Consider the following 23377-nt stretch of genomic DNA (forward strand, 5'->3'; position numbering starts at 1 on the left):
ACTGCATTCCTGCTCTGGTAGCAGTTAGGTATGTGGAGGAGCAAAGGCTTTAGAGCAGAGAGTCTGATGACTATCACACAGTTTCCTGAGCGGAGTCACATGGCCCCATCCCTGTCACTAATACACACAGTCTGAGTAGTACTTTTCACACATGCAGCTGTATCCACAGTCCTCTGTGCTACGAGTTTCTTCAGGGAAACTTATCACTACAGGTATGGTGTTTTCTCAGTTGTTTGCCACACATATACACATTTTGTGAGCCTTTGTGCTAGATAATGCAGAATCTAGACTACAGAGGTTGTGGAAGTGTTAGAATTTTGACCTCACCGGTCAATCCGTCCTTTTCATTAGTTCAATTAATATTCAAGCTTGCTTTCAAATACATTGATGCCACTCGATCATTCCACCATTGCTGCTGCAGTAAGTCTGCTGTAGCGTGGCAATACCAAGAACCTGCAATCACTGGTGCCAGGCATTATGGCCTGTACAGCATGCTAATAAGGCATGTGTTCAAATGAGTGTAATCCCAGCTCACAGGACTTGATCCAACAGGTCTACGTGCTAGTAAAAACCAACAAATTTTCTAATCTGATTTAGTTCTGGAAAATAAACCACAAAATGCTTCCACTGTATTTGAGCCACACACTGTGCTTTAAGTATATGGTGCGATAATGAATGACTTGGAGCATGTCAGGCAACACCGACAGTGCTTCAGTGTTTTGTTATAACATATATAAATACAATAGATTAACACATTTAATCAGTTTGACAGATAAATACATTTGACCACACGGTCTAATCATCAGTAGACAACACAAATCTCTTAAAATGTTTATTCTATTTTGGTCCTGTAGATTTAAAGTATTTTCACACGTAAACTTAATCTCAACTCCATGTTAAAAAAAAAAATCCTTCTTACTTCATACGTACACTTTAACAGATCACCGTCCCTATGTACAAGAAGAGTGCAGTACTATGTCAAATTCTGTTTTTATGAAATCTCAACAGTTGTATAACACACATCCCAACACGTTATAAAAAAAAACACATCCTGTAAATCAGATCTACATTTTCATACCGGTGGAAAGACAAAAATTTCTCAGTGTCTCATATGTACCGTTCTTAGAGTTTTGAGATTGTCCATCTGTGTCCTTGTAAATGTTTGAGTGAACAACGAAAAGCGTTTCCCTCGAACTGACATAAGAAAAACTGTATTAAGGCACATTATTTCCGAGAGAATTTGACACACAATATGACATACGACACAACACTTTGATCGTGTTTAGCTTGTTTGCTTACTTTTTACACAGTAGTCGACAGAGGAGCTGGAAACACAAACATGAGTGTGCTGTAAAAAATATTATGTAAAGGGGATTGTTAAGTGAGGAAATACTCCAGTCACACTTGGCTATGAAGCGCCTTGTTTCACAGATAGGAGTGGTTTAGTCCAGGGCTTCTGGGGCTGTCTGGACAACAGCAGCAGGGTTCAGTCAGGGCTGGGCTGAGACACAATCGGGGAAATATGCAGGGGGATGATAATTAAAGATCCTGTGCTTTAGAGGTGTTGGACACAGCCTGGCAGAGGCGGAACCAACATCTGCGACAACATCAAGATAAAATTTTCTATTCTGGCCTTGGGACAACAAGAAACTTGGTTGTGCAGGTCAAATGGGCATCAGCGCTGAGGGGAGAAGATCCTGGAGCTCTGAAGACCCCCCAAATATTCCTGTTCCTCCGAGAGGCTGCAGTAGAGGGCTGAGAGCCACGGGCTAGGTGAACGGGTAGGACCCTGCCACAGGGAGGCTGATGGCTCATGTGAATGGACTGTTAGCAGCAGCCCGACTTGCTCTCAGCCGCCACAGTCTCCTGGTCCAGTTTGATCCGGTCTCCGTTGCTCTCCTCATATGGCAAACCTTTGTCGTTAGCCAAGATGTTCTCTACCAGGAAACGCGCCGCCTCATCCACGTTGATGTTGTCCTGGGAAAAAGAAAACTGTACGTCAGAGGTGTGATAAGACATTTATTAAAAAAAGAAAGATGTACACCTTAGTGACACAGTAGGCGGTAGTCCTTATCCCTGTGTCGGCTTGCCCGTCGATGCTTGTAGCAGACTACATTTAGTTGAAGGACTCACAGGCCTTTATGTTACCTTTCAAAGTTCAAAAGTCCACTAAACCCCTTTAAACCAACCAGCCTGTTAAGGCAACAGCTGGGAGACAGCCTCCAGAGAGCCAATCCGAGGCCAGTGGAGACGGGGTAAAAACCGCCACTGCTTTCGTCCTTCACACTGCAGCCAAAAGCTGTCATCCCATGTGTTCAAGAGGTAATGAATATTAATGGCCTTTCTCCAAGCTCGTCAGAAACAGAGATGTTTACAAAGAGGCCTGGGCATCAAACAAATTCAAGTGAATTTTTTTTACCCCGAAGTTTATTTTTTTTTAAAAAAGGCTTGTATAAGATAAAATTATGAGGTTGCAAAGCTCAAGAGTTACGTTATTAATGAAAATTTCTTATTATTTTATAAAATAATTACACATCTGGCAAAAGCAACGCAGCATATAATTCACTGTTAAACTGTGTATCATGATTAACTGGAAGTGCATGTGAATACAATCACATGATTATGAGTCGTGTCTAAATAAAGCTTTTTTGATGTCACAATGAGCAGAGGGCGTGCGCCAGTCAGTCAATCACACAAACCTCCTGATTAGAAACAGAAACAGAAAGAACGTCATTGACGGAATTCCGATCGCAGGTTGTTGCAGGTAGAGTTAAATACCAGCGTGACGGGCGCACAAAACAGCACTTCATTGGACTCACAGAGAGGAAATGGCCAGAGAGGCTTTCCGCACGCACGCACGCACGCACACACTTCACATGACGCAGCACGTGACGCAGCTGCAGGGCCGGAGGTTTTTTTTTGGAACGAGTTAATGAAGTTTACTCCGGCTGCCAAAACTCAAAGCACGGAAGCAGAAAAGACGGTTATGCTCCAAAAGTAGAAGTTTCTGAGATTCAAGCACTCGTCAGACAACCAGCTGCATCTTTCAAAGGAGGTAACCCATCACTGAACATGAGCTGGCACATGAAGACAACTGGCAGCCTTTTGTCGGCGTCAGTCTCGGCTCTCACACGGTTACCTGCTGACCAGTCTCATATTAAAGCATCGAGGGTTTACGCTCCATCAGACACGACAAGCTGTGTAACAAAGACTGTGGAAAGCAGGTAGATTTATTCAAGCAATGCGCAGGTTTGAGGTACTCTCATCTTTTGTTGCTCCTGTCCCAGCTTGTTTGAAACGTGCTGCTGCATCAAATTCAGAATAGGTACATATTTACAAAAATGAACGAAGTTGATGAGGTGAAACGCTCAATATATTGTCAATATATTGTCTTTGTACTGTTTTTAATTGAGTATATATATATATATATATATAAAGAGGATTAGCAAATTATCACACTGTTTTAGTCACCTTCTTCTCAGCGACAACAGCATATAAAGCAGTTAAAATTCTAATATATAATTTCAGAATGTAATAATATTGAAAAGGGCCTTTGTGGATAATTTTATTTTCATACTTTAATTACATTTTGTTGCATTCTTAAGAATTTCCACACAGGACTTTTCAAAGTCAAAGTCAAAGTCAGCTTTATTGTCAGTTCTGCAGTATGTACAAGACAAACAGAGAATCGAAATTTCGTTACTCTGAACCTCTGTGACAGGACATATATTAAAAAAAGAAATAAATTAAAACTGTACAATCTGAACAATGACACAGAGAATGTAATATAGACTTTTACTTGTATTGAAGAATTCCCATAGTGTAGCATTGCTGCTTTCACTTTCGTCATTTACAAAAGAAGAAGTATTCAGACCATTTACTTTAACAAATGGTCTGAATACTTCTTCCGTCACCACAGCCCTCACATGTATCGATCATCTCTTAACTGAATGTTTGCTGGCGTGAGCCAAAATGATCTTATTCCAAAAACACCAAACCCAATTCACAACTACAGACACACAAAAGCGTCGTGTAAACACATGAAATCGGTCGCGCTAAACCTGAGATACTGTGGCCACAGTTGAGGAGAAACACAGCAGAACATTATCTTTCAGAGCCCTGCACGCTCTGACATCAATCAATGTCACATGATACCTTATCACACCAGCCGTCCTACAGATCTTTTCGCTGGTTGGAGAGATTAAACGGCAAAAACAGCAGGATAAAAAAAACAAATTTCCTGTCACAAAATTCCCGCCGTTTCATTTGTCAAAGTTTCAAAGACTTGAGAAATACTGGTGCACTTCTAGTCTCTTTATCCTTACACTAATCATCTATAAATTCTATATCCGCCATATTTTATACTGAAGTTTGGCTGTGAGGTGTTAATGTGAACAGCTATTGAGTGAGTGCTCAAGTGTTTAACAAAAAAAAAAATTACTACATGCGACTATTTCACAATCGCCACAGTGTAACCAGGGAGATTACGCCATTCAGAAGGGGCCTGGCCTCCCCGCCGGATAACGTCTGAGGGCAGACTTCCTGTCTGCTAGGAGAAGTGAAGAAGCCATTGAGTGAAACTCAAAATATGTGGATATGTGGCCATTTTGTAAGGCCCCATCGCGTCTGATTTGCTCCGAACACAAGTCACGTTCATGCGTAAAATAAGATTTGAAGCCATTACTGGCCGCGTTTGGAGCCGCGACCCGAGGAGCTTTAAAGGGAATGTGTATCTCTGTGATGCAAGATACTTCAGCCAGAATTAATATGAGGCCTAACCTTGGTAATTTCATGCCACAGAAGTCTGGTTTAGAGTGTCGCCAGAAATAAAACACAAAGAAACATCAGAGAGAGGAGAATATTTGAAAGAAGAAGCCTGTTAGGCAGATACAGATAGAAATGTATGTAAAAGCGCATGGATAGATTTTCTGAACGCTGCATGTGTGACTAAGAGCTTCTCCTCTAATGTATTGATCTCTCACCTTAGCCGAGGTTTCAAACCAGCCCAGGAAGCCGGTCTCTTTGCAGAAATTGTCCATTAGGGCTGTGTTGTTGGAGCTCTCTTTCTTCTGGTCACATTTATTGGCGAGCAGCACTGAGGGGATGGGGCTGCCATTAGCCAGCTTCACCTTGCTGTCCAGGTCGTGCTTCCACTTAGACACGGCCTCGAACGTGGAACCCCGCGTCACGTCGAACACCACGAATGCCCCCACGGCCTCTTTGTAGTACACTCGCGTCATGTTCCCAAATCGCTCCTGACCTGAGGGACAGGAAGAGGATTCAGTGGCGTGTTTGCATTTTTATGAAGCAGCTCAAAGCAAGATGAGTAACAGGGTTTGCGGGGGGCATTAAAACATCCGGATTAGATGCAGCCTTTAAGAGCAGATGTGACTAAACATCTGAGCAGGAACACCACATCAGCATCTTAAGGATGAAGGTGCGGAAAGCGGCGAGACGTTTAATGAGGCGTCTTCATCCTCAACTTGTTCCTCCTCTAAATGTGGACAGAGATGGTTCTTATTCGACCTACTTTTCCTCCACAGAGAATGGCTGGAGTAATCTGCCGCAATAATAAGCCCATTCTGTGTAGTCATTCTCTGAGAAAATCTGAGGTGATACTTCACAAAGGCAACACAAGGAGAATTACCAGCAGGGTGTGGGGGTGTCACTATTAGTAGGAAAAAGCCTCTTCTTTAACGCAACTGGGCCGCTTTTAGGATTTGTTTTCCACTTTCCACTTAAATCTACTGATTGTATTCACATCCCACCGACTCCTTAAAGGCTTAATCAGCCAGTGAAGACTTTATTTTGTAGCTTTTAGATGCCGCCACAGAACCGTTACAGCCAGCTCTCAGGTTCAATAACTTACTCAGATTTTCATGGAAATTTCCACATCTTAGTTAGAACATTTAAAATGAAACCTTAAAAAGGAAATAGGTGAGAAACAGTTGCAGGAAGAGCGCTCGAACATGGCTTCACGTCTGCCCGCATCACTTCACCGTAGCACAAGTGTGCACCGAGGCGTACAGCACAGCACCTCATTGTGGGGGAAGTGAATCTGTGATCAGCAGTTCAACTGGCGAAAGGCATCTGTGATGACACTCAGCTGACGTCACACTTGCAGGCATGCCTATCCGATGAAAGGATCGCCTGATTTCCGCCTCGGATCGCTTCCTTTACGTTTGTAATTACGTGAGCCCCTTCTCCGCTTTATCTCCTCATCGTGAAATCTCGCTCTGCTTGTGTGCGGCTCTTATGTTTGCCGCTGGGCCTGGTGAATAGCAACAGAGGCTGGTGGAGCTTCCAGCTTCCGCCACTTGGATGTATTATTTTTGGTTTGTAGTTTTCCTCTGAGACACAACACAACTTGTCCCATAGTGACAGTCAGGCTTCATAATGCAAAAACCCTGTCAACTGCCAGTTTAACATACTAATAAGGACGAGGATGGAGATTAACTTGATTTTTCTTACTGCCAACATGAAAAGGCCAAAACAAACAATGCGTTAATCCATCTCTCAATAGTTTCAAACTTCCCAAATTCCAACAAATATATGCTTTCAATTTCAAAGAAGATTAAATAATTTCTAGAACAGCTGGACACTCATCAAACATCACTCAAACGGGAGTGAATCGTGCCTTCATTGGGGATTTTCTGCACCCAAGTTCACTGTAATGAAGAAGACTGTCACAATTATGTGTTTTTAGTACAACAATGTGTAGTCTTTGGCAAAGAGGGGCAAGCTATTCCAGCCAACACAGGAAATACTTGTTAGTGGAATTAATTAATTGTTGGTTTTGGGATTTGCTGACATTAAGAAAAATCACCAGATTTATCCAATAATAACCTCTGTGGTACCTGTAATAGCTGGTTAGCTCAAAATGAAACCAAAACAGGCATACAGGTCCTGTGACTGGGCTCTGGTGACGGTTAGGTGTGTCGTGGCTGCTGCCTGCAGCTACAGGAACTGAGCGCATGCACGAGCAGACTATCGCTGCGATCATAATCTGTGACTAAGACAGGTCTGGGCTGCAAATGCAGATTGAAAAACAAAATCCTCATTTTTGTGCCAGGAGGTTAATACGGTTAAAATAATATCTACTATACATTCAGACAGGAGTGTTGGACCAGATACAACAAAAGCAGCTTTAAATGAAGCATTAGACGGTGGATCGTGGTCGCTCGTACTCTCTTTTGATGACAGCAGTGTTTTTTCTTCTCATAAAAAATAGTTACTAACAAACATGTGCAGTGTTACATAAGCTCCCACATATGGTTCCTGTTTTTCAGCTTTTGTGCACCAATAGTTATACGGTGACTCACCATCCTAAACATGAGCTTAACATAGTTCAAGGTCTGTTAGACTACTGAGGTGTACTCATGTGCACACATAATTGATCAGTTTGGTGCAGAAATACACAAAAAGCTGACTTTCAAGTCAAAAACATAGATCTCTTTCAGTTTCCTGATGTAAACGCACCTATAACAGCATCCAAAAACCATTTTAAACTTAAATTTAGTTGCTGCCCTTTGCATTGGCTCACAGACTGTGCCTTTAAAGCACCTGCTTGTTTAACTTCTTTTTTACACCCATTTATATCAGGCTTTGATGGATTTAGCACATATTTTTGCTACACTGCTCCAATTTAAGAAAGCCTACAGGGCAAGTGTAATTGTGCAGTGTATTAAGCAGTTACCGGCCAGCACTGGAGTTACAAAATAGAAAATGAACCATGAAAAGGATTCAGGAACTGTGAGCACAGCTTCACCCAGCATACTTTCACTTTACTGGAGGTACTTACCCAACCACGCAAGGAACTGGAGTGGCGTGGCGCAGTGCGGGTGTGAGCGAGAGAGTGAATACACTGTGGGGCCCACAGGCCTGACGGTAATTGCTCATAATTGAGAGTCTAATTTTAGCTGATGTAACCCCAGGTGAATTCACCAGAGACACGACACTGTGGGATAAAGAGCCGATAGACTGAAATAAGGCTTTCATTTCCAGGCCTTGCAGAGCTCATACATCCAGCAGAGAGGAGTTAGAGGCAAATTACAGAAAGAAGTCACACTCGTCTTCTTTTTATTCTATTGCGAGGTCTGACTGAGCCTGACATCATGATGGACTCTGAACAGTATTACAGTATTGACCACCGCAATTATATTCAATGGTACGGCAGAGGATTCTGAAAAAGCTGCTAAGGAACACAGTGTGCAATGTTTTATTCAGCTAAATGAAAGAAACGGCAATGAACGGCGCACAACAAGGACAAATGAGCGAACAGGGGTACAATGGCAGAACGTTTCAGATTTGCCTGCTCACCTTGGACGAGGAATTGGTTGTGCAGTGCAGAGTTGCAAGGCTGCCCAGCATACACTGACTCGTCCAAGAACGCACGTTTATGCAGTCAGGTTCTGAATTCATAAAGAAGCCATGCCGATGGGGGGATGGGGGAGAGTACATCAATCATTATCACCGATTGCCTTTGCACATTTGACTGTTTTAGGCTGTAACGAGTTGTTTGGGGTATTGATAAGATGCTGTGGTTCTGCACAGAAGTCACTAACATTAAATGACAGCAAATCCCATGATGCTTGACCTTTCACGTGACATTACAGTATGTCACAATCATTCTGCTGCATTTACAAAACCAGGTTCTGTAGCTGCAGATCACAATGAGCACATTCTGCAAGGCTCCTGCTCGCTTTGCTGAATAAAAGCTCCAGTTCCTCTCTTTGTTGAATGACCTCACTGTGCATTATGTTGCTGGTGGCTGAAGCATGAAGTTGGTCATATTCTAAATGTTTGTAACTGCCAAAAAATCCCATTAAAAGACTGAAAGCAGCATTGATTTAGCTCGTCTGTGGCACAAGCCCATAAGGTCCCACTGAAGATAAAAAAATAAATGCTATACTATAATATACTATATACAGTACTAATACTAATATACAATACACAAATATATACTTTCTTTTTTTTAAAGGCTAAACTCATCTAGTAAACAGCGGGCTTTGTGGCTTTTAGCAACTGTTACTTTAACAGTAAATAATAAATCTGTCTGGGACTATTTTCAGCCACAGCACTGGTGATTAGCAAAGTAAATGTGGAATTAGCCATGTCTAACATGTCGCCCAGTGGAATGCTGTGTCTCATTAAATGTGTTTTAAATATATTTTGGTCAACAGTGGAGGTCTATGGCACAGAGGAATACACTTTATCCAGCTTTTGATACACAGGCAATGTCAGCAGGGTCAGTTTTGGTCATTTCATGTGATTTGTTAACACTAAATATATAGAATTGGGGCTGCTACCACTTATTCTCTTCCATTATCGATTAATCTGGCAATTATTTTCTCCATTAATCAAATGACCCTTCTTGTCTATGTAATGTAATGTCTAAAAACAGTGAAAGAAGCCCTGTACAGTAACTTTGCGCAGCCTAAATAATACAAAACCCAAAGATTTTCTGTGCAGTATCATGTATAAAAATGAAAAGCATCAAATCTGTTAATCACTGCAGCTCTACATAGAATATTACCAGACTAACTGTGTAATGATACATAACATCCATGTACATGGTAATTCAGTGAAGAAACCTATGTTTTGGTTGCTCTGTTTTCACTGTACAGATTTATTGAGTTAATAATTGCTGTGCCTTTTTTGTGAGTAACGAAGTAATCAGTAAATCTAACTTGTTCTTGTTCTATTATTCTGAGGATGTGTACTTCTGAATGCCTTCATTACAAACCTTTCAAAAGAAACGTATGTCTTTCGAAATAAAAGATAAATACATTACACATTACACTTAAAACATTCATGGGTGTCATATGCTGCTAACCCAATCAGCACAGAGTGGAATGAGCTGTATGAACAATGGAGTATTTACACATCGAATGCCACAGAGGAGCATGAGACTGCAAGGAGAACAAAGACGCCTGCTGCCGCCTCAAACACCCAACATGCCTGCAAACTAAAGAGAAGCACCTCTGAATCTGTCTGTAAAGAGACACAGTGAACTACTGTGGAATTCCAAAGGCTTTAAACTGGCACATTTCAGTTCAGTCTACCACACTGATGAGTACTGGTGCATGACCTCAAGTGCAATTAGACGTTCTGGGTATGAACACACTGAATCTTTAGAAATCAGCAGCTACAGAAGCGCTTGATGAAAAAGAAACGGCTGAGTTACAGCCACTGTATCGTCTCTGTTTGTTGTGTGGGAGAAACAGAAAGAGAAAAAAAAAAGTCTCATCATTATCCATAGCCCTAGCAACCCCAGTTTCCTCTACGGTCGTACATATTGCTATCCTGTGGGTGGGTTACCATAGAAACTGTCCAAGCCAGACACGGCAGTAGCAACAGCAGCAGTCTCCGTCTGTTGTTAGGAGGCAACTGGCTGTGAAACTTCCCCACAGCGCTCCCAACAACTAAAATAATAAAGGCAACACAGGGACCAGTCATGAAGGTGGTCTTCAGCACAAGTGTTGAAAGAGAGACTGAACAACACATGACGGGCACGTTCAAATTCCACTGAGCAGCATGTGAGAGGTGACTTACTACAGCTTTCTATGGCCTTCAGCACCGAACAGAGTCGTAATTGAGGGAAAATCCTCAAACTCTAAGTTGTATTACCCCCCCACCCCCACCCCGCCTTCAACTGAGAGGCCAGTGGGGGCTGATCAACACAAAGCCTTGGCACAAGGTTGCAGGAATTTAGCTCAAAACGATAATATTTGTTGTAGAATTTTAAGTAGAATTGTTACATGTGACCCATTTAAACTATTCATCTATCAGCAGCTTTTTTGTGGAATCTGTGTAATAATCCAGAACAAGGACGGAAAGGTTACCAGGTTTGAAGTTCTTCTGTAAATTTAATCTTGGGTCAAGACAAAGTTTAGACAGCCCAACGCGAGCCAACAACAACACGCAGACCAAGGTTTTAGGGAGCCGACATGCTCCCTGAAACGTTACTAAGTCTTGAGGTGGGAAATCAGACGTACAGATTTCCCTGAATAGCGATCCCTGCTCCCAGAAACGTAAAATGAACATAAGCACTTTCCTTTAATTTGCCACCCATCTGTATATTGCGTTTTCTGCCGCTTGCAGTTCACCTTGTGCTTGCACTGCTTTACTCCTTCAGTGGTGGTGGCGTTTGTTCGTCACATTGTGTGCTTGAAAAGGTCCCAGAGTCACCTTTAATATGCACGGTTCTAATTGCCAAACGGAGCTAAATTACTTGGCAGTGATTAGGTTTTGCTCAGCGGTTCCCGACTAGAGCTAAAACAATTAGTTGATTCATCTGTTAGACAATCGATGGGAACTTAATCAGCAATAAGTAGTTTTATAATCAATTAATCGTTTCAAGTAATTGTTCTTGCAAACATTACCTAGTTTCACTTTCTCGTTTATGAGGACATTGTGTGAGTCTTTTGCGACAGTAAACTGAATATCATTAGGTTTTGGAGTAACAGCCAGACAAACAATTTGAAGATGACGCCTTGGGCCCTGGGAAGGCACGACTGAAATGTTTCACTAGTCATAGACCACACGACTATTTGAGTGGTCACAAAAATTATCTACAGATTAATTGATAATGTGAGTAATTGTTACTTTAAGCTTCTTTTGCCAACCTTTTTGTTTTGTGACCCCTTGATCAATGAAATCCTGCCTACTTGTGACTCCTTGTCACAGGTGTTATTGTGGACATGATGTGTCCAATTTTGTCTCATTCGAGGGATTTTCAAAGGCCAGAAAGGGTAAAAGCATCCAGTGTCTGATGAATACAATTTTGCATAAAACAAATAAATGTTTTCTTTTGCTATCCTTTTAATCATCTTGTGACCTCTCAGACCCTCTTGGGCAAAGGAAATGAATGAGAGGAGTTTATCAAGGGTTTTCCTATTAATGTACAACCTCCTGCTCCTACAGGAACGCTTGATCCTACAAGGTGAAGCCTTTTATAGAGTGTATGCAATGGTGGTAATCATCCTGTCCACTGGCTTAGACAAATCCAGGAGAGAGTAGCAATTCTGGGTGAAAAGTGGGTGGGAAAGTCGCAAGCTTCACACTGACTTCCATGGAGCCCCCTTCTTGCACAAGCCTCTGATTACTATCATTCCTCCCAGACTGTAATCATTATTAAGGTTGGAAAAAGACAACGCAACTCTTAAGTTGCTCTTAGTGTTGCCAAGAAGATAATTCCTCCTCCTTTTCTGCACGATTAAATGGCTTAATGGCTGGCCTTAATGACTTGGCAAATATACCTCGAGCTTTCGCTCTTTCACACCCACGTTTCGTTACTTATTTTATCCTTGAAGTGTCCTCAGGCCAGGCCTTGGTGTAGGTGTGAATAATGAGGTTTAGTATCTTGTCATCTAACCTTGAACTTTCTTCTGGTCAGAGTGCGCGTACATGGAAATGGCTCTATTTCAACCAATATGTGCAAGCGTGTTCCCTTGTCTGTATGAATGATATCAGTCTATCTAAGAGGGTGTGTGTGTGTCAGTGTTTTATTTACCCTCGCAGATCCTCTGATCGAGTGCTGTCTGGCTGTGACAGGCAGACGGCCTTCCCTGGCACTCAGTCACAGATGCCCCTGCACAGCGAGCTCGTGCTGCCAGGGCCCAAGTGACAGCAGGGAATGTGGACCACAGTGCCAATCAGTCTGAGATAGACCCCCCCCCCACAAACACACACACACATACCCTACCCGACTGTCCGCTCCCTTTCCACCACTGCTGTAAGCGATGGAAAAAAGTATAAAAACAGCAGTCCTCTAACCATCTGTCCTGATCTGTCTCAGCATATGAGGCTGGTTTGATTGAAGGAGAGGATGGACTGGCACAGCCATGGTGGCCTTTCAACGCATGAACAGAACATATCTAGAGGCAGAGCTTTATGGGGATGTGAATTCTGATTTAAGACCAAGAAGAACCTTCAGGGCTGAAAAATGAAACCAACGCAGAAGTGCCAGTTCCTCGAATGGCCACTTGAGGTTTCAAAAGCAGGTCATTCCCCATAGACCCCTGTATTAAAATGCCCAGCTTTACATTAGAAATAAACATGCTTACAGCCTGGTACAAAAACAGCTTTGGTCTCTAAAGCTAATTTCCACGTTAATGACAACTATACAGAAGTGAATTTTTATGCAACTCGCCCATTTACATTATATTAAGGCTTAAAGTTATGATAATTAAGGGAATGGCTGCTTTGAGTGACAGCTAGCCACTAGGAAACCTACGGGTGGCATCATGGAGACCAAGCCTTATACGGTCTTTGTTTAAGACAGACATCCCATCCTTAAATCCCAGTTTACATATTGTATATACACAATAGATGTGACCCATAGCAGCTGACTTTCGAAGTAGAATCAAAATCTCACAGCTCACTCAGGCAATAAAACATTTCACCACAAGGCCGGATAAGAAGCTATAACTACCACTTTTGGACAAGACTATGTGGACAGCATGTACTAGAAACACTCCCTGTTCTCTGTGGTGCAGTGCTAAATCACTTGCACATGGTGATTTTCCAACCATCTTGAATGTTTTGGAAAAACTTTTGTACAAAAACAATCGTTAATCCATCTCTTTAGTTGTTATTTGCAGCCTACATTCTATTACCTCCTTGAACAGTGTAAACATATTCTTTACGCGCAGAAAATCATTCAGCCACACTCCTTTCATCAAATGCCAGCTTCTCGGAGGATGATTAACTGCTCTTGCCATCCCTCTGCACATGTGGGGCTGTTGTTGATTGAACAGAAAGTACACTTTGCATTTGTAAACTGTCACAATTTTAATGACGTTGTTGCCATTTATAGCTGCAGCAGCATTACTAAATAAAAGTCCAAAACTGAGGCCGAGAGCGTAAGAAAAAAGGTACACAGACATAAACACACAGTCACGATTATTTTCTAAAACGTAGTGATTTTACGTTTAGAGGATTTGCATTTGGTCCCCATAAAGAAGGCGAGTCCTCACAACGTGACAGTGTAAACAGGCCTGTGTCCCCATACTGTGAGTAACACACATCTATACACACACACACAAACACAGGGATGTGTTTCCATTACTATTGGGGACATATTGATTTCCTTTCCTTTCCCGGAGACTTACCCTCACCTTAACCAAAGTCTTGTGATTTATCCCTATGATGCGGGAGAGTCCTCACGTGAGTTCTGACTGCAAGAACATGTCCACACACACACACACACACACACACACACACACACACACACACACAAGCACACACCCTGAAGCCATGTGATCTCATTACACACAACAGAAAAGTATCCCGTGTAAACTGGCCTCATGCAACCGAGCAATTTCACCGATCCTGGTGTATTTATAGCTCTGAAGACACTCCAGATGCAGCATGAACAGATAGTGGCTGATGGGACATCACGGACACCCCTCACCCACCCATCACCCCACTGCACCCTCTCCCCTCTCTCTCACCTGTGCTCTCGTGCGTGCCATCGTCAGCCTCCACTTTTTACAGGGAGACATTTTTTTGTGCCTGGAGACGACAAACAGCGCGCGTGAGAGCAGGGTCGCCCGCATGTGAGAAACTTTTGTTTGCACGGCTCAGACTTTCTCTCGGCTCGCTGACACAAGCTGCGGAATGCACAGGTCGGCGCGCGTGCCAACTCTCAGCAGCCAGCCTGTTTGCAGAAACACGGCGATCACGTGGCGCAGGGGGCAACGTGAAGACTACCACAGTGACTCTGCAAGGTGAACAAGCGCGTGAAGTAAAGATAAGGGCCGCTGAAGCCACTCAGCAGACCTGAGAACAGCTTCACTCCCTGCAGAAAACATGACATGCTATGGAGAGTTTGGTTGAAAGCGGAGGGGGGGCGGCGCTCAGTCGGTAATAACAACGTGACCTACATTCCACTGACAATTATGAGCTGCCGTGATCGCGAAGTGGAAAAAGACAACGAGCATGACATGATGAACCGGCTTCTTCTGCTGGAAGCTCGGCTCACGCTTCCCCGAGTTCGAGGCCGCCTGGGAAACTTTAAACCTCATCATCATGTTCCTGAAAAGGTTTGCTCTCGAGCACAAAAGTTGACTTCCAACCCGCCCGATTCGCGGCTCGCTCCTTACCTGCGATGTCCCACAGCTGCAACCTGACCAGCGTCTTGCTGTCCCAGTTGATGACTTTGAGCGCAAAGTCGACCCCGATCGTCGCCCTGTAGTGCTGAGAGAAAAGCTGGTGCACGTAGCGTTTGATGATGCTGGTTTTCCCGACGCCCAGTTCCCCGATGACCAGCACTTTGAACAAGTACTCCTTGCACTCAGACACCGAGCCCCCGGCCATGCTGCGACTGACTGCTTTGCTCTCAACTCAGACAGCTTCTGCTTTCTGGCTCATGCAGGCTTCCCGTGAGGAGCTGCTGCGGACTGGGCTGGTCGGAGGGCTGCGGGCCAGATGCAACAGAAGTTACGTTTGTTTCCCCCCTGGAGATCTCCTTCTCCTCCGCCTCCTCCTCCGCCTCCTGATGCCGCTCAGAAACCACCTGATAAGTCACAGGACCCGGAAATGTGAGAGAAACTCGTTCGAGGTTCCTCGTGCTGCCGCGGTCACAGAGTCGCTTGTTGCTCCTCGAGCTCCTTCACGTGAAGCGTCATTAACGTCAACTGACCGTCAACCAAAGACACGATGGGGTTTCTTAAGTTTTTTCTTTTCTTTTTTTGGTCGTTGTTTTTTTTTTCTAATAAAACAAGCATTTATGATGTGCTGCATTCAGATGAGCTCAGAAGAAGTTTCCCCTTCAGCTGATGATTTGTAAAAAAATAACAAAAAAAACAACAACAACAAAAAAGCCTGCACATACATCATTCTACACAAACATTTAAATGAAGTAACAATAAGCAAAAACATTGTGTGGTATAGGGGCAATAACTTTGCTTAAGATGCCTTGAAAACCTCTTAATGATTCCCGATTGCCTCCAAAGTCCACTCTGGAAACACTGGTCTAAGCTAATATCAATGCAGCTTGGTAACTTGTAGGACTTCTGCAGGTGAACCTAGTGACAGTCCAGTTTTTCAGGCTACTGTAGGCAGTAATCAGTCTTCTTAATAGAAATAGTTTTTATTTTACAGCATTGTTCAGCTTGCCCAAAACATAAAGACCTATTTCATTCTAGATCTGACAGTGTTAAACAGGTGGCACCCTCGTATATTTTTACATTGGTTAAATCATTTAACAACTTACACTATAATAGACTAAAAACATTTGGAAATACAATACAATTGCACTATGTACTGTATAGGCTTGTACTCTGAAATAATTTGCATTCTTATAGATAAAGAACTAAGAAACTTAACCTCAAGTAAACTACTTAAGTTCATAATGCAAGATTGAAGCAAAATTGAAACATGTATAATCTCATTACAAGAAGCAACTAATCATTGGTTACTTTTACAACTGAATATTTCAAGAGGATACAGTCGACTCAAGTTAGCTTAAAAGTTACCCAAAAACCAAACACACTGCTCCTTGACAAGTATCTGAGGACAGCTTCAAAATGTATAAACTCTTTTTTTTCTGTTGACATTCTAAATATAGAAACATTTATCAGTATTACAAACATACCACCTGTGTGAAAAACAAGAGATGGCTTAACAGTATTACAAACTTTGAGAACTTGTACAAGTACTGTGTTTTCCATTACAATGACACAGCAAACTCAGTGAACATGAGAAATATCGACACGGCATGGAAAGCATGAGCATCGCATCCCACGCTCGCAGAACTTCTCAGGTTTATGATCGAGTGTAAACTGAATAAACAACACCGCCATCACCTACAATCACGCTAACCTGTATCGGCTACATCGTCAAAAACTGAAAGCACGGATGTAGGTTGATAACAACTTTGATTGGCACATTATATCCATATCATATATCATACAGCGCAAGTCTTCAGCGGAATCTCAGTTTAGTGATGATGTCTTTGTGACGCTGAGCACGCCTCGCAAACACATAAAAGTAATACTCAAACGACTAACTGCACTTTTCTTGCTATCTCGCTGTAATATTTAAATGGCGAGGTCGGGTGAGAGGAAGCTGATCGATGGAGGAAAAGAGGAGCAGAGCTAATTAAAACTGGCGTGAAATGCACTTGAGCTATTGCAGTCCTCAGAGCCAGTCCGGTCTCTGGTTGCATCTTACAGTCTCCTCATATATACAGAATTGTGTTTCTCGTTCCATTTGTTTCTCGCAGACCGCGTCGCTGCGCTGCCACTACGAGAACCACGGCTACATCCTTCATCGTGATTCTCAGGGTTTCTTACTCCATCGAAATTTGGCGTGAGAGCTGACGGGTTTTGGCACTGTTCCCGGTTTTACACTTGGCAGAAAGGCTTTGTGCACTGACAGCCCTTCAGAAAAGTAAGCACTCGTGGACGATTCCTGCTGTTTTTCTACTTATAGTTTCGATTAACCCCTTACTGATAAAAGCAGAGTCGTAAATACAAGCAAGCAAATGACAGAGCAAAAGAAATAAAGGTTAAAAAGTTGAAACGATAATAAAATGATGTTGTACAGTGTGTATCTGGTGTGTTTGTGCGTGTGTGTGTGTGTGTGTGTGTGTCTGTGTGATGCACAAGTGTCAGACCGTGTCAGTGCCTGCTTTGCTCTCACAGTGTTGAGGAGCTGTGTGCGAAGTCTCCGAGGATGTTTGAGGTGTAGACTGAGCTCGGACGGCTACCGAGCATCAACTCCATGATGGGGGAGCCGCTGATAGACTCCCCCGAACACACAGAGTCTCTGAAGGGGGAGGGGGGCGACAGAGCTAGGGAATCCTCCAGAGTTGGCTTGCTCTGAGTCAAATCCTCGCTTCCCCCGTCCTCCCCCTCCCCCTCGTCCTTGGCGTCGTAAATGTAGCTGCGTAAGAGGTCCAGTTCCTCGTCCTCGGACCCCTCCTCTTCAAACGACCCCGCTTGCGGGGCCAGAGGAAGCTGAGAGGGCGTCAAGCTCAAAGTCTCTGTGGCAGGGATTGCCTCCCTGGCAGCGTAGTCGCTCAGTGCGGGGACGTGGGAGCTGTGAGTGTCCACCACAGCCCCCTGCAAGCGCTCTGCGGTGCAGCCCTTCAAGTGGGAGGGCAAATAAGAAGCCGGTTTATCCAAATCAGGCTCCAGCCCTTGCATCTGTCCAGAGCAAGTCGGAGTCCAGAGGGGGCGCTGCGGATCGCCCTCGTCGTCCTCCTCCTTCAGATTGTACAGAGGCTTAGCGCCACGCGGTTCTTGGGGGGGATGGGGGTCTGTGCCAAGGTCGCAGGTGGAGGGCTCACAACTGTGGGGGTCGGGGGTGTTAGTTAGGGGCCTGATGACCGCCGTCTGATTCAAGCCGGCTTCCTGTTTCCTCACATGCACAGACAGTCTGTGCCACACATTCCCCCCCCTCGGAGGGTGTCTTGCACCTGATTCAGACCATGACACAGACTTGCCATTAGAACTATGAACGAGATAAAGACCCAAGTTACTATCACAGGAAACCAGGAGGTGGGTGCAGAGAAACAACATCAACAGAGCAGCAACAAAACACAACAGAGCAGCAGCATTTCAACATTCCTGATGCATGTTAAAATACCTTTTAACCACATAACTCGACATTAACAGCTTTGCTGAGGGGCTCACACACGAGCTCTAAAGGGCGTTACATTTATCGACTGTGGCACTTCACAAACATAGTGATTCATAATGTGCTGCAGACAGCATTATGATCTTTAAATTGCCTCAAACACCGATCTTACAGAATTATGAGCCATCCAGCTCATTTCCTTCCTACTACTTAACTACTTGCGTGTATAGTTAAAATGGGACGCATGCATTTGGAATAAGTGCCTCAGCTGTTGCCTGAGCTGGCCTGAAGACGACACAGCTAGGACTGGCTCGAATGTGATTAGTTAGGGAGGTGGGGAGGGGAGGGGCGTTCATGCTGAGAAAAGTTAAATGTGAGGTTAATTCAGTGGCGAATCTCCTTCTCAGAGGGCTGCAGTGTCAAAACCTTTTTTCTTTTTTTTTTGCCATTGCCAGCTGAGGAGTGACGGGATGACTGAGGCCAGTGATTCCTTTAATCTATCAGATACTTAAACCTGCCAGATGAGCTTTGTTGGTGAATGCAAAACCACTCAACAAATTATTTCACTTAAAAATCAAGCTTAATTCAATGCAAGAGCTAAATAACATAAATATAAAATTTCCACACAACCTTCCACAACAACTCCACCTCTTTGTTGTGCTGCAAAGCATGTGGAAAATTAGAGATTCCAGCCTTTTTGGGCAAGCTCACTGATTTTCTTTGAGCATCTAAATTCCTCCTCTGGTTGAATATGACAATTAAATTATGTCAGGGTCTCAGTTGACAGTGCAGCTCTCCAGGAGAGGAGTTGAATGACCCCCATGCCAAAACATTTGCCAGGCTCGACACTTAGCAGACAGTGTGCTGCTCGGTTTACAATGTTAAAGGGTTAGGAGATTAGAAAAGGCTGCATAACAAGGGTGAGAGACAACACGTAAACATATTGGGACCACTCTCAGACTCTGCCCCACTCCTTACTTTAAACACCTGTCCATGTGTCACTTCTGTGGATCTCAAAAAAGTTATATGCAAGTCTTATATCTAGTTTAAATATGAATCTATACTTTAATAACCACTGACATATTTGCACGGCCTGTTAGCGCTAAATCAGTTTTCTATTAAATTTCATTGATATTGTTTCAGTCTCAGGGGGAGGGGGATGTGCCACATAAATCAGTGTTAACTGCTTTACTGGTTCTATATCAATGTGTCACTTTAGTTTTACACAGATTCTGGTGCTGGTAAGTTCAAATTGGACCATTAACATCATGCATAAACACTCAAATATTATTCCGATAACATTAAAAAATAACCAACTGCATGTTTGTTTAAAATAGGTGATTTTTAAAAATCATCTCTGTGCAACTCACTGCACCATTTGAGTGTTCAGGCATCTTATCATTTTGTCTCTAGCCGGTCACCCCAGGAGACGACAGAGATTCTAGTAAAATGAACAACGTAAAAGGTCACTCACTTGGCGTTGCCAGATCCAGGCTTCTTCCGGCGGAACATATTGAGGAAGCTGTTGCTTCCGCATTGAGCCGCAGACTTCCCATCTCCAACGTGCATTCGCACCACGTCAGACGTAGTGAAGGCGCTTCGGACGTTCCTCTCTGGTTTGGCGATGATAATGTACATCTTAGGTGTGAACATGCAGCCCAGCGCCACCGTTACACTCAGGCTGACGGAGAAGGAGGTGGTTATGATTTTGTAGTTTGAGCCAAAATAGATGGGCACAAAGGCCAGCCAGATGATGCAGGTTGTGTACATTGTAAAGGCAATATATTTAGCCTCATTAAAATTGGCTGGGACGTTCCGCGTCTTGAAGGCATAGTAGGTGCAGCTCATGATCAGCAGGCCGTTGTAGCCCAGTGGCGCCACCATGCCTACGTTGCTGGTATTACAGATGAGGTAGACCTCACGTATGCTCGGATAGGACTTGATGGGCTCGGGAGGCTCCAGAATGATGAGCGTGATCTCCAGAGTTAGCTGCACGCTGATCAGCATAAAGGCAATAATCACCTGGGCCCAGGCGCTCATGAAACGGGGCTTCCTGGTGCAGATCTTCTTCTTGCTGCCTGCCAGAATGCGGGCAATGCGGTTTGTTTTGGTCACCAGAGCGGAGTAGCACATGGCGGATGAAAGGCCCACCAGGAGCCGCTGCAAGTAGCATGAGGCCACTGTAGGACGGGCGATTAAGGTGAATGGACAGATGTAGCCCAGGAAGATGCCTGCCAAGATGATATAACATAGTTCTCTGCTGGAGGACTTAACCACAGGTGTATCACGGTACTGGATGAACACAAAGGTGACGAAGGAGGTGATCAGGATGCCCACGCAGGAGAAAACCACTGCCACTATGGATTCCACGTCCGCCCAGTCAAGATACCTCAGAGGCAGAGGTTGGCAGCCTGGAAAGGGCAGAGGAGGTGTCGGGTTAATCTTTTCTTGGTACTGTGGTACATTTTTGTGAATGAAAGATACATTAAATCAGATGAAAAAAAACACTGAGCAGAAAGTAGAGATGTGGGAGGGGGGAGAGCCGCACAGATTCTGAGACACAAGGGAAGTCAGGTGAGTAGCAGAGATCAGAGTCTTCCAAGATGGCCTAAAATTGCTCAGGAACTCATTTGCATGTGTCGTCATACACATCACAAAGCTCCAGTTCTGTCAGATTTCTCTCTCATTTTCATGTTCCGCCAAGTGTGTGTGCAGACACGTCGGTATGTGTGTCAGCTCTGTCGTGATGCACTAGTTGCATGCTTGTCATCCAACACGCAGGGGAAGTTTGTCGAGCTTAATGGGGGGAAAAAAACTGACACCCATAGACTTCCCCAGCTTAACACTCCATAAATTACATGCTGCTGCTAATAGCATTACAGCCACCACCATCACAAGCATGGAGAAACCCACTTCTGATCTGCATCACTAACTCCCAATATGTAAAAACTAAAATAACCTCACTTGTCGCCTCAGGAAGCCTGGGTATTTTCAGCACAAAATGTGAAAGGTACTATTGTGCATATGAAGGAGTAAACCAATTGTTGCACTGAGGTATCATTTAAAAGCTCTTCTGCAAAAGCACGCTGAGCTCACTTGAGGGGAGAGTGTCTGAAGCGCACTGCAGTGAACTGTTGCTTGTTTGCTTTTGACCACCCACCCAGCTTAGCGCACTGAGGCAGCCACACTGCGTGCAAACAGACAAGGGTGGCAAAGATGAAATGCACTTCTCTGTATCTGTTCTTACACAATCCTCAAATCCCTTGTTCCTCTAAAACCTACAGTATGCTGTCATATCTAAGCTCAGGGAAGACCTTTGAATAATTCAGAAACAAAGCTCACTCCTCGGTTCTTCTCCGGGCAAATTCACATTTGACTTTAAAGAGAAACAACATAATGATATTTTCTTAAAAAATAAATGTATTTGAAAAAGAAAAATTCTGCCCTAAATGTGCAAATGAGTGAACATATGGACGGTACAGCCTCACTCTATGAATAGGATACCAACTCTCTCTATTAGTACTCTCCAGATAGGGACATGTAATGAGAGTGAGGGGAGAATTTCTTCCTCGACAGACTGCTGGAATGTATCCCCAAGCCTCTCATGGCAATAATAGGATTTTACACCTGGGAACTGAGGGCTCCTCTCAGCTCTATAAATCGCTGTCAAAACAACCACTGGGTCACAACAAGGCAAAGAGCTGGTAAGAGGGAAGTGAGCGGTGCCACTTTTTGGAGGGGTATGGTGGAGTTAGGAGAAGCTAAGACAGCTGGGTCATCGGACCTGGTAATGAAGAGCATCAGCGAAAGGAGGTGTCAGGGTGTGAAGTAGAAACAGGTTTATGGGGGGGCGGGAGGTTTTAACAGCACGTAGTAGTCCAAGAGAAAGGGTTTGTGATGTTTCAGAGAGGTTGGTGTTGGGAGATATAAATGGTCTGACGAGGGAGCAGGCAAAAGGTAGGTTAGCCAGGAGCAAACACATGAAGTGAAGCGTGGGTTGGTTAGGGCAGCGTTTCTCAAAGTGGGGTCCTTGAGGGGGTTGATTTTTCACTATAACTCCATCCATAACTAACACAATGACAATGTATGACTATTTTGCTCATGGGTTTCAAGCACTTTCTGTGATAAAATATCTAAAACCAAAATTCTTAGGGAGACCTTGGGACAAGATCTCATCAAATGGGGGACCATTGTCTAACTTGTGTCACTTCATGGTTCCTCGATGTGAACAAGATTGAAAACCACCGGGTTCGGGGGTGGAAAATAGGGAGTAAAGATGAACATTGATCATGAAAACAAAACAATGTCTGGTACTGCCTCTCCTACCTGCCAGGTCGTCATCGGGCCACCATCCCAGCTCACATGCCTTGCAGGTGAACTCATCCTGGACGTACTCATTGTCCTTGCATGTGGTGCAGATCCAGCAGCAGCTCACCTCGCCCTTCCTAATCACCTGCACGCAGAGAGCCCAGACATCAGCGATGAGGGGTAACGGACGTCCCAGTAACCAGTCAAAACACTGATCAAACCACGACATCACACCCAAAGCAACCTAAATGAGCAACCAGTATCGAGGGGATATCAAAGATGAGGATATGTTGGTGCAGTTTTTTTTTTTTTCTCGAGCCCCAGACATACTGTTTATAAAACAAGGCCGGCTGCTTTTACATTCTGCTCCCAGGGAAGCTGTTACCAGCACTGTGATATGGAAAGCAGGGTGATAAGTGGGGCAGGAAACAAAGCAGATCGAGGGGGGAAGCGTGAGCAGCCGGGAGAGAGGATGCACCCT

At 44.0% G+C, this 23377-nt stretch overlaps 2 protein-coding genes across 2 annotated transcripts in view; both read right to left on the bottom strand.

The window, feature by feature from the left end:
- Positions 1–819: 819 nt before the first annotated feature.
- rab32a (RAB32a, member RAS oncogene family) lies at positions 820–15483 on the bottom strand. The gene is made up of 3 exons (XM_041958754.1): positions 15108–15483; positions 4983–5260; positions 820–1977 (listed from the first exon to the last, which is right to left on the bottom strand). Exons 1-3 carry the CDS (start codon positions 15319–15321, stop codon positions 1828–1830), a joined length of 642 nt encoding a protein of 213 aa, XP_041814688.1. The 5' UTR covers positions 15322–15483; the 3' UTR covers positions 820–1827.
- Positions 15484–16167: 684 nt separating this feature from the next.
- Positions 16168–23377, bottom strand: part of grm1a (glutamate receptor, metabotropic 1a) — a 31662-nt gene continuing 24452 nt past the window's right edge. Inside the window, exons 7-9 of the mRNA XM_041958596.1 lie at positions 22915–23041; positions 20063–20999; positions 16168–18462 (exon numbers count right to left, since the gene is read on the bottom strand). Coding sequence (XP_041814530.1) covers positions 17646–18462; positions 20063–20999; positions 22915–23041 — 1881 coding nt within the window. The 3' untranslated portion in view covers positions 16168–17645. The remainder of the gene's footprint in view (positions 18463–20062; positions 21000–22914; positions 23042–23377) is intronic.

This window comes from Chelmon rostratus, chromosome 18 (genome assembly GCF_017976325.1).
Source record: "Chelmon rostratus isolate fCheRos1 chromosome 18, fCheRos1.pri, whole genome shotgun sequence".
In the NCBI taxonomy this organism is placed as follows: Eukaryota; Metazoa; Chordata; class Actinopteri; order Chaetodontiformes; family Chaetodontidae; genus Chelmon; species Chelmon rostratus.

Bases quoted from the DNA above. Each gene is read 5' to 3' on its own strand.
- rab32a (XM_041958754.1), bottom strand. From the start codon at position 15,321: ATGGCCGGGGGCTCGGTGTCTGAGTGCAAGGAGTACTTGTTCAAAGTG. The intron at 5,261-15,107 runs GTAAGGAGCGAG...CCTGTCCCTCAG, and splicing joins GCAGCTGTGGGACATCGCAG to GTCAGGAGCGATTTGGGAAC. The intron at 1,978-4,982 runs GTGAGAGATCAA...TCTTTTTCCCAG, and splicing joins GGTTTGAAACCTCGGCTAAG to GACAACATCAACGTGGATGA.